Below are 12,118 nucleotides of genomic sequence, written 5' to 3' on the forward strand. Positions count from 1 at the left end.
GACCTTATCTCCTTTGCTTCCCTAATCCAACACAAACCGAAGATCTTTCTCCCCCTTTCACTTATCCGTACACAGGGATAGAAGAAGAAGAAGAAGAGAGAAAGAAAGAATCCCTCTCGCTTCCCTTTTATTATCCAGTTTCTCTCTCTAAAAAACCCATCTGGAGCATAAGAACGAGGAACCACTCGGAGTTTTGCGATTTTGCTTGTGAATGAGAGATGAATAATGTTGGTGTGGAACCGCAACTGCAAGAGGGAGATTTCTATGAAGAAGAAGAAGAAACAGTTGTGGCGGCGGTTAAGGAGCGAGAGATCTGGCTTCAGAATAATAACCATAGGAATAATAATAATATGCAAGATGATGATGAGGATGATCTGCTTGCCAGTGTATTGGACGACGCTTCGCTGTTCTACGCCGACGATGACTTCCCTTCTCTCCCAGATTTCTCATGCATGTCATCTTCTTCTTCTTCTTCATCTTCACCGCCAGCAGCCACAGTCAAAACCGTCACGTGCGCTTCTTCCTCCTCCACCAATACATCGTCGTCTAATTCCGCTGCTTCCTGGGCGAATCTCCGGTCCGATAATGTAGGGCCTCCTCTCCCACCGCCACAGACACAGCCGCCGGCGTTATCCTCCACTGCTTCTATGGAGATCCCGCAACCGCCAGATCATCAAGGCGGCAATAACGGCGGCGGCGGAGGAGATTGTCTGGATATGATGGGCACTTTTGGGCATATGGAATTCATGGAGACCAACGAATTCTTCGATCCTTCATCTATGTTTGAAAATGGAGAGAATCTATTAGACGAATTGACACGGTTAGACCCGAATCCACCGGAAGAGGGACATGCAAGTGGTGAAATGATAGTACAGGAGGAGCAGCAACAGCAAGAGCAGCATCAACCGCCGCCATTGCCAGAGACGGCGGCTACGGACGAAGAGATGAGCTCGGTGTTCTTGGAGTGGCTAAGGATGAACAAGGACAGCGTGTCGGCTAGTGATTTGAGGAACGTGAGGCTGAAAAAGGCGACAATAGAATGTGCAGCTAAGCGTCTTGGTGGAGGAAAAGAAGGCATGAAGCAGTTACTGAAGTTAATTCTGGAATGGGTTCAGACCAGCCATCTTCAGAAGAAAAGACGGATTATCGAAAATCAGGATGATGACAATTTTCTCATGACTCAAGTTCAGGACACCGCAAACCCTAGCTCTCATAATCTGAACCACCAGCTTTCATTTGGACCGGAATGGATCTTTCAGCCGCCTTACGGCGTTGATCCTGCTGCGGCTCCTGCAGCGGCCCCGCCGTCATTTCCCCAACCACTGGTTGGGTATAATAATAACAATAACAACCTGGGAGACCCGTTTTCAAATGGAGCTTCAAGTGAATTTCACGTGCTGGATTCTTCTCAGTCATGGCCTCATTCTCAGTTCACTGTCTACAACAACCAGCCATATGGGGAAAATAATTTACACCCGACGACAATGACGCCGTTAGCGGCAGCGGCATTTGGTGGTTATGGGAATCAGTTTCCATATCATCCATATTTTCACGGCACCGGCCCGGATAGATTGGGTCCTTTGGCGACCAAAGAAGCGAGGAAGAAGAGAATGGCGAGGCAGAGACGGCATTCATCTCACCATAGGCATCACAATGTCCAAGACCAACAAAACCAGCAGAATCAAAGTAGCGATTATTGCACAGCTGCTACAGTAGCCCCGCATGCAAATCCGCCGAACTGGTTGTATTGGCCACCGGTGGCCACGTCCGGCAGTGGAGCTGCTTCTGTTGCGCCAATGGCTCAGCCGGAGCCACCGTCGACAGCGAGAAATGCAGGGGATCGGACCGCGGTGCAGTCTCACCAGAATTATCAACATACCCGGGTCTCATCAGATAAACGACAGGTATAGCTAGCTAGATTCATCAATAAGTTTGGTCCGTAACTTGTTATCTTGTGAGATTGGAGTACGGAATTATATGAGATTACATATAGGGATGGAAGCCTGAGAAGAACTTGAAGTTCCTTCTGCAGAAGGTGTTAAAGCAAAGCGACGTGGGTAATCTGGGGAGGATAGTGCTGCCAAAGGTGATTCTTCTTTTCTTATTTTAGATTAATTATAGTTATTTGGAGCTGTCATTTATATATATATATATATATGGAATGATCAGAAAGAAGCAGAAAGTCATTTGCCAGAACTGGAGGAAAGAGATGGAATTTCTATAGCAATGGAAGACATTGGAACTTCTCGTGTTTGGAACATGCGCTACAGGTATGCTAATTAAACACCCACAGAGAGTAGATCTCTTCATTTGGGGAAATTAGATCAAGTTGCTCATACCATTAATCTAAATGAAGGGCTGAGATTTAGAACATTAGAGGGGTAGCAGTTTCTTTAATTAGTTAATGCTAGTTCTATCTTTTTGATATACATTGAAATTAAAATTTTCTCTTGGACTTTCTTTTACTTGTGGAGTATCAGATACTGGCCGAACAACAAAAGCAGGATGTATCTACTTGAGAATACTGGTGAGTATTTCTGACTTGAAGTCTTCATTTTTGCTTCTTGTTGGGTTTTATATATATATATATATATATATAAAATAAATGATTGTGCAGGAGACTTTGTGAGAGCTAACGGACTTCAAGAAGGAGACTTCATAGTGATATATTCAGATGTAAAATGCGGCAAATATGTAAGAGAGCCATTAGTTGTCATCTTGCATGTTTCTCTGTTAATTAAATTGAATTCATGTTTTTTTTGGGTGAGATATATGAAGAATAAGAATATTGTGTGGTAATTAATTAATGCTGCGGAAAACGTGTTTGCAAAACAGATGATAAGGGGTGTGAAAGTGAGGCAAGCAGGAGCGAGAGTGGAGACAAAGAAAGGCGCAGCAGGAAAAAACCAGAAGGCTAATTATGGCTCTCCATCATCACCCAAGAAGATGAACGAGAAAAAGCAATAACAAAGAGTGAATATCTATGAATGAGGTTGAATCTATGGCCAAATGGATGGTTCAGAGTTGTATGGGGTCGATGGAATCTTGGGTTAATTTTCTCAGTCCTCTCAGACTGCAAATGCGTATATCAGATTCAGAACTGAGGAGTGCCCACAGCACAGAGAAATATATAGTATTGTAATCAGCAATGTGATATATATATATATATATATATATGAATGTTTTGATGTGTATCAATAATCATTTGTAGTTACATGGTGATGGATAATGTCTGCTTTGTCTTTATTTGTGGTATGAGAGGTCGATGCTTGGGAACCCTTGACCATGTATATGCTCCAACCTTGCATGACTACACACACAAATTTTCGTATCTATCTGTTTTCGTAAAAGCAGTTCATCAAGATACTCATGTCATCATTTGTTGCATTAATAATTAGTAAAATCATTATATTTTAATAAAATTTGAGTGTGATTGTAATAGGTTTATCTGTACATTAATAAGTCACGTATGAAGTGGATTATATTAGTAGACAAAAATGCATTTAACGATTCCTTTTAATGTTAGTTTTCTTAAAATCCATTGTTAAAAAAAAAAAAAAGGCAGTGGCATGATTGTAAATTACTAGAAGATATTTAATGTCGGTTCGATACGAACCAACGTCAAATCAAGTTACAACGTTGGTTTTTTCACATCGGTCATTTAATAACCGATGTGGAAAACAAACCAGCGAAAAAAAATTAAAAAATAATATGTTTCAACGTGAAAACAAGAACGACGTCAGTCTGGTTTAAAAATTCTAGATCTGCAGTAGACGCTTCGCATACTGTTGGCGTTTTTTTCCTCCTATTCTCTCCCAGTGTCAAACTTCTTTTTTCCCCACTGCTCAAAACAACCACCGTGAGGTCCGCTGCCATTGATGATTAGAGGTCCACCGCCGTCAAGTTCATTTCCATTGAGCCACCGTCCTTTTCTATTCCAAACACCGTTCATATCTCCATTTTTGTGATTTTGAAGCTTTTAAGATGCGTTTTTTAATTTTTCTTTGTGGATCAAGTTTATTATTTAATTCGGGGTCTCCATTTGATTTATTCTTTCTTCCATTTTCTTCCATTGTGAGCGAATCTTCCGTTTCAGTTGGTGCTTGCTTCTTCCTCTTTCTTCATTGTCGGGTCTTGCTTCAAGGTTGCATTTTGATGCCCATAAATTCCAAGTATCACTACTTTTTTTTTTTCTATTTTTCTATTTGATTTATAAATTATTTTGGCTGATTATGTGTGTGTGTAAATTAAATTATATTGGTTGATTATATATTTTGATGTCCATATATGAATTAAGTATCATTTTAATGTTTTTATTTTTTTTATAATTACTATAATTCTTTTCTTTTGTGTAAAATGTTTTTGGATAGGGGAATTAAATTTATTGTGATGAATATTGTTGGATAAAGGAATAAAATTTAAAGTTAAGGATCAATTTTACCCCTAACTTGGTCATGAAAGCTCACAAATGATCCTAAACTCAATTTGAGGTCAATATTGTCACTTAACCTCAAAGATTCATTGTCTCGATACTCCCGACGTCAACTCTTCCAATTATGCCGTTATATGGGTTCCACATTTAAATTTTTTGGTGTGTCCCATGTTTTTTATATTTTTTATAATTTAAAAGATATCCTTCTCTCCTCTCTCTCTCTCTCTCCATCTCCTTCTCTCCCGTCCCTCCTCCCCACTTTCCCTCTCTCTTCTTCATTGATTCTCCTCTCCTTTATGATGTTATAACTTGGAGTGCATATGACATTAATGGGTATTTATTCTATAAAAAAATACAAGATGATAATAGTACTATTCAAAATAATGGGATAATGGTAGAAGCTGAGGCAACTCATTTTTTTAGTGTTAAAGATAAAAATCCAACTGTGACATCTTCATCATATTTTGGAGTCATTGAAGAGATATGAGAAGTTGATTATTTTAAATTTAAGGTGCCCATTTTCAAGTGCATGTGGGTTGATATTAAAATGGTGTTCAAGAAGATAAATTGAGTTTTACTTTAGTAGATCTTCATAAGGCAAAACATAAGGATGAGCTTTTTATCATGGCAATTCATGTAAAACAAATTTTTTATATTATCGATCCAGTTGATAAAAGGTTGTCCATCGTACTATTGAGAAAAAGTCTCCTTTCTCATGATGAAAATGATGAAACAAGTTTTGGCATTAAAGAGATTCCTCTTTTAATGCCAACCCAACCCTTGGTGGATGTGGAAGATGAGGATGATGTCTATGACATTAGAACTGATCATGATGAAGGCTTATGGGAGAATTAAAATATATTTATAATGGTAACATAATATTAGTGAATTTCTTTTATCCCTTTTGTTTTTTTATGCTTTCATTATTTATATAAGTTTAAATTTATTATATTTTTTACTACTAATATTATTTATCTTATTTATTTCAGGAGAAATATGGAAAATCCTTCCAGCAGTGGCATTGAAAAAGCAAAGACTAAGAGAGGTAAAAGATGGGCCACGCGACTAACTAAATTGGCCCAAGTACATGAAAAAATTTATCTTGACTTTGATGAAAAGGGCCAACCAATTGATAAGAAAAAAGGAAATATTTTTAAGAGTTTTGTAGGTTTTGTGGCTCATCAAAAAATTAGCATCTTGAAGGAAGAGTGGGATGATGTAAAAGAAAGTAATAGAGATGATATTTGGAAAACAATACTGATATTTTTAATTGCTTTATATCATATTTACTTTTTATTTTGAAATATATGTTGTTACTAAATTCATCATTGGCGTGTTTTTGCAGATTACATATGACATAAAGGAAACTCCATTTTTAAAGGACAAATGGTTAAAATATGTCAGGGATCGATGGAGGGACTTTAAGTTCAAACTTACAAGAAAATATGTGTTTCCCAAGAATGACAATAAAAATGATGATAGTGACAATGATATTGACATGGAAAAACCTTAGGAGAAATATCCATTCATTGATTATAACACATGGATGAAATTTATTCACAGTAGACACGATCCTAAATTTTTGGTAAGCGAAGGAAAAATATTATATTAAACTAGTATTATTAAAATTTTATTTTAACAAATATTTTTTATTGTTTGTTAATAGAAAAAAGTCAAAGAGGTCAAGAGTGTCGGAAGAAAAACGTATATAACCATACTATGTCTCGAGGAGGGTATGCATATGTTTATGACATAATGACTCAAGAAAAGTGGAAAGCAAAAAGACAAGTGACGGGAGTTGATAATGTTTAAGACGTTTCTCCTCCATCTCCTATTAATCGTGTACAAGCATAGAAGAGAGGACGAATGACTAAAAAAGAAGAGTATATTTTCCCAAAAGCTAGAGAAGTGGTTGAAAAAATTGTAAGTATTTTTATAGTCAACATCTCAATTATATGATTTAAGTCTACTAATTGCATTGGTTGATTATATGTTCCAGGATGCTCTTACAGAAGCATCCTTTCAAGGGACCTTTGTATCTACTGGTAGGAAGGATATATTGGCCATATCATTAGGGAGTGAAGAGCACTCTGGCTGTGTTAGGGGTGTTTCAAAAGGTATGGGCATAAGACAATATTTTGGACCACCACCATATCCTGATCTTGTACCAATGCAACAAGTACAAATGATGATAGCAGAATGCAAATCAAGCATGATGATTGAAATGCAATCAATGATTAGTAATCTCCAGATGCAATCATAACAAACACAGAACTATGGTGGTGTTCTAGATTCAGGGTGTGATCTTGACCTATCAGAGCAAGGAATGTCATGCATACTTTATGTGGAGGATCATAACAAATAAGTAGTTGTGCATATGAAAAGGTGTATAACCATGCAACTACAGTGCACCACCAATAACCGATACAACATAATCAAGTAAAATTCATAGTTGAAGAGGTTGTGGATGCCAATACTCCTGTGTTATTCCCTACTAAGGAGGTGCAAACAGTAGGACAAGCTGAGCATAATTTTATTATTTGGTTGAAAAGGCTAGCCCAACAGGTTATCGGTGAGGTATGAAAAGTTATAATTTTTATATTTCTTAATTAACATTATAGGTATTTATAATTTTTATTATATATTAATTATAAGAACTCCTACAATCAAAAGAATCTCTGGGTTCTAATTCCCAACCGGTGTAAGATTATTTGAAACAATTGGCTTCGGTGGTAGTTGATATGAATGAATTTTTTGATGAAATAAAAGTAAGCAAAATGATTTTTGGGAAGCCTATTACTTTTAGAGTCGCTAGAAAAGGCATTAATGATCTCATTATTTTTGACTGGTTGGACTTAGCAATAATTCAAGTGTTTATTATGTAAGTGTTCATTTTTATTTCTAGATTAATAATTTTATTTTCTTGCTAACATATTTTTTATCATCAAAGGCACCTCCATAAGATATGCACCAAACTTGGTGTCGATTATAATTATAAGTTCTTGTCTTCACTTTTAACTATAATCGACAAAGTGAATCAAAAAGTTTCTTATATTGAAAAGATGATATGTAGGCAAAAGAAGAGGTATTGGTTTTTATCAATTATTGAAAGGTATTAAATTTTAAATTCATCCCTCAATTTAATAAAAATTTGCTTAATGATGTGATATTAATATAAATTAAAATGTTGTAGTCATCATTAGATGCTTCTTGTCATTTGCCCATATGAAAATACTATATACTGATTTTGTTCACTACGAAAGGAAATAAGTGATGATATGAAGTCTTTGATGGAATTATAAGTCTTCAAATAATTCTATTTTGTGTTATTAATAACATATATTTAATATTTTTTAAGTGTGTATATTTGGTAAATAGATCATTAACAATATATTGGAAATCAGCAAGAATGGTTGACAAGAAAAAGAATGAAATTAAGTGGGTGCAAATGCAAGTAAGTATTTCAAATTTATTCTTTTATTAGAATGAAGATTATAATATTGATTTAATAAATTTTATTATTTTTATTTCATTATTTTTATTATCTTTATAGTGCCCTCAACAACTAGGAAGTATAGAGTGTGGTTATTATGTAATGATTTTCATGTATGAAATCATCACTCAAGGTATTATTCACTCATTTGATCAGGTAATAATTTTCTAATAATGGTTTATATTATGAAATTTGTCATATACTTGAGTTATTATTTATATATATATATATATATTGTTATTGAAATTGCAGCACTTCTAAAATTTAGAGCCATATTCTAAGCAAGAGTTGAGACATATACAGAATCTTTAGTCTCATTTTTTCTTAGAATTAATAAGGTTGGAGTAGAAACATTTTAGATATGTGTATTGAAAATGGAGATTTTAGTTGAAATGTTTGTACTATGTATATTTGTATTGACCTCTAAAGCTACTATTTATGTATTAATGCAGGTTTTATAAAGTAAGAGATATATATAATAATAGGTGATTCTATAAAAAAAGCATAGCATTTACGACCACAGTTATAGTTGTACTGTGGTAAAAAATGAATTTATAGCAACAATTGTGGTTATAATTGTCATCAAAGATGCGCCGTTCAAGCATCTTTCGCCACAAGTCCAAGAAAGACTTGTGGCGAAAGATAATATTTTTCACCACAGGTGAAGATTGGACCTGTAGGGAAAAAAAATCATCTTTTGCCACAAGTATCTCTTGGACTTATGGCAAAAGATGATATTTTTTGTCACAGGTGAAAGTAAAACTTGTGGCGAAAGATATTACACACTTATGGTGAAAGAGGCTATTTTTTGCCACAGGTCTCAACTTCACCTGTGGCAAAAAATAGTATTTTTTGCCATAGTTACATTATACTTGTCGCAAAAAATGTACATTTATGAATATAAATAATCTTTAAGATGATAGAAAATATAATCTTTAAGGTTAAGGAATATAAATAACTAATAGTTAACTTGAAGATCATTTATGACCTTGTGTATACTTCAAGAACATTTCTGACCCTTAACCTATGATACAATTACATTAAATACATTCACGTTAATCAAAAAAAGATAAAATTAAAACTTAAAAATAGTTTAAATATTACAATGTATCTTATATTTTGAACTAAAAATTACTTCTAAAATATATTCTAAAAATATGACTGAAGGGAGCATTGAAAAAATTTAAAAGGATTGGACACTTATTAACTTAGGTGGATATGATAGATAGTAGCAATCATCAAAGTGTGTATAAAAAACATTTTTTAAAAGATGATAACTTCTTAAATAATATTGTTTAAATTTTTTGAGAGATTAATTTTACTGTTGTTAGGTATCATGTTGTTAGGTGTCAAGGTAATTAAAGAAGTAAATAGATATGTAAAGTGACTTGCTTATCAAGCTATATCACATGGACATTGCTGTTCATTTTTTTCCCTGTGGAATTCTTTATGTGGCCATATATTTAAAACAAAAAATAAAGAATGAATAAGTTTAAAAAGCAACATACAAGTAAAAACAGATAAAAAGGACATTTGAATTCCCGAAGAGCAGAGCTATGGAAAGATTTAAAAAAAAAAAAAAGGAAAAAAGGTTGTTGGGCTAGCTGCTTAGTGGATTCTACCATGTAACTACAAGTGACAATTTCCTTTCCCTATTTCACATGAATGCCATTTTCATTTGCGTTTATGAAATTATAATAGCGATTCCCTATAATATAATTAAAAAAAATAAATGAGCATAAAAATAAATCTTATACTCCCTTGTTAAAAAATATAAAATATTTTTAATTAAATCTCACTTTTAATAAAATAGTTACTTATTTTCAAATTAACTCTATCTTTTTATATTTATCCCAATTTAATAAGATATTTTATCGTAAAATAAATATAATGTAATTTATTTAATTGAGAGACTTTAAAAAAAATAATAATTACACTTGAAAGTATAGTTGGTAATATGGGTCAACCTGCAGCCCGTGAGTTTGCTTGCAGTGGGTTGTGGGTTGGTATGGCTCGCATTTTTTGCAAGTTAAATTCTACCAACCCACACAACCTGCAGCTAGTTGGTGGATTAGTAGGCCAACCCACAAGTAAAAAAAGTATATTTTTAATAATTTTTTTAAATTTTAAAAATTATAAATTTATCTCTTTTTATTATTTTTTCATGATAAAAAATCTTATATTTTCCCTAAAAATTAATTATCTAAATAACAATAAAAGTCTTTCTACTTAAGACATGCTAATAATATCACTACTTAAATATAAACTAATTTAATTTTGTTATTCTTTTATTCTTTAGTCTTTTTACATGGCTGGTTAGTATTATATATATGAATTAATAGAAATACTTTTTCTATCCTCTTTTCTCTTCATCCTATTTTGACATTTTTTTCTATAAAATTGATGCCCTAATTTAAAATATCAATTCTTTTTTTAAAGAAAATAATAATGATTTAAACTTTGATTATTAAACTATTATTTATAATACATTCAGTTCATATCACCTAAACGTTGGTATGGCTCGCATTTTTTGCAAGTTAAATTCTACCAACCCACACAACCTGCAGCTAGTTGGTGGATTAGTAGGCCAACCCACAAGTAAAAAAAGTATATTTTTAATAATTTTTTTAAATTTTAAAAATTATAAATTTATCTCTTTTTATTATTTTTTCATGATAAAAAATCTTATATTTTCCCTAAAAATTAATTATCTAAATAACAATAAAAGTCTTTCTACTTAAGACATGCTAATAATATCACTACTTAAATATCACTACTTGAACGTGATCTCTTAATTAATAATATTTCTAAAAGCTTAATAAATGATAGAGCACAATGGCGTCTTGCAATCCATGTAGCCGACCCCACCTAGTGGGATAAAGGCTTGTTGTTGTTGTTGTTGTTGTTTATTCTTTTATTCTTTAGTCTTTTTACATGGCTGGTTAGTATTATATATATGAATTAATAGAAATACTTTTTCTATCCTCTTTTCTCTTCATCCTATTTTGACATTTTTTTCTATAAAATTGATGCCCTAATTTAAAATATCAATTCTTTTTTTAAAGAAAATAATAATGATTTAAACTTTGATTATTAAACTATTATTTATAATACATTCAGTTCATATCACCTAAACGTTCTAATATCCCTATATTTGTTTTTTTCCCTTTTATATTCAAATTAAGATGATAATATAATATATGGTTAGCACTTTATAATTATGTTTAATTTTATAAATAAAAGGGGCAACTAAAATTTTTTTATTTGCTAGATTGGGTAGCACTATTTTGCAAATAAGATAATTTAAATAAGCCATTATATGAATGAAATAGAGTATAATAAAATATTTTATTCAATCTTCTATTAATCACATTTAGATTATATTATATCATTGCTTAAATATATGAACAGTGTGTTTTTATTGTTTTTGCCATAATTAAACTTAAATTAAATAAATGTAAAAGTATCACAAGCAAACTTACTTTGAACTTTATTTTAAACTCAATATCATTTATTTATTTTTTTGTCTATTTTTTTAAAAAAATATAAGCGAGCTAATCCGCCAACCTATTAGCCTGCTGCGAGTTCAAGTTATGTGGTGTAGGTCAAAACTATCCCGCATATAATTGAACCCATTTTGTTTAACCCAACTTGTAACTTTTTTGCGGGTTGGCGGGCTCAACCTATATTATCAACTCTATTTAAAAGATTAAAAAGATGTTATATTTTTTAACATTTAATCCTTAAAAATATTTTATATTTTTAAATGAAGGAAATATATAATTACCTTTTTATGTTATTTTGTTTTCATATATTCGAATCATGTTTTTTGAAGGGTGAATGAATTTAAGATTTTAATTGATCGAGCTAATAATTTAACAATTTCAGTCTTGTAACTCGTGACTCACTTGTAGCTTACCTTATCTAATAGCCTTATTTTCAATTTCAACATTGACTTGTTCCTGTTTCTTAAATTTATTAGTTATACATTTTAGGTAATTACTTTTGGGTCAAATGATTTCAAATTTTCAAGAAGATCGAAAGAACTTGACATTCAGTACTTGGAAATCAATTACAACAAAATTTGTCTATATATAGTCAATTTTAACATGCTTTCTCACACAGACACCCTCATATAGTGAACTCATAGTTTTTTTAATAACTTTTTTTGTCAAGTTTTTAAACAACTTTTT

General features: G+C 32.4%; 1 protein-coding gene across 1 annotated transcript; it reads left to right on the forward strand.

The window, feature by feature from the left end:
• Positions 1-218: 218 nt before the first annotated feature.
• LOC129288287 (B3 domain-containing transcription factor ABI3-like) lies at positions 219-2,967 on the forward strand. Its single transcript, XM_054924799.1, has 6 exons — positions 219-1,904; positions 1,994-2,086; positions 2,170-2,270; positions 2,481-2,527; positions 2,618-2,694; positions 2,836-2,967. Exons 1-6 carry the CDS (start codon positions 219-221, stop codon positions 2,965-2,967), a joined length of 2,136 nt encoding a protein of 711 aa, XP_054780774.1.
• Positions 2,968-12,118: the final 9,151 nt, after the last annotated feature.

The sequence above is a fragment of the Prosopis cineraria genome, unplaced genomic scaffold (genome assembly GCF_029017545.1).
Source record: "Prosopis cineraria cultivar Desert tree isolate PC_DT_omini unplaced genomic scaffold, ASM2901754v1 PC12, whole genome shotgun sequence".
NCBI classification, from domain to species: domain Eukaryota; kingdom Viridiplantae; phylum Streptophyta; class Magnoliopsida; order Fabales; family Fabaceae; genus Prosopis; species Prosopis cineraria.

Bases quoted from the DNA above. Each gene is read 5' to 3' on its own strand.
- LOC129288287 (XM_054924799.1), top strand. From the start codon at position 219: ATGAATAATGTTGGTGTGGAACCGCAACTGCAAGAGGGAGATTTCTAT. The intron at 2,087-2,169 runs GTGATTCTTCTT...TGGAATGATCAG, and splicing joins GGAGGATAGTGCTGCCAAAG to AAAGAAGCAGAAAGTCATTT. The intron at 2,271-2,480 runs GTATGCTAATTA...GTGGAGTATCAG, and splicing joins GTTTGGAACATGCGCTACAG to ATACTGGCCGAACAACAAAA.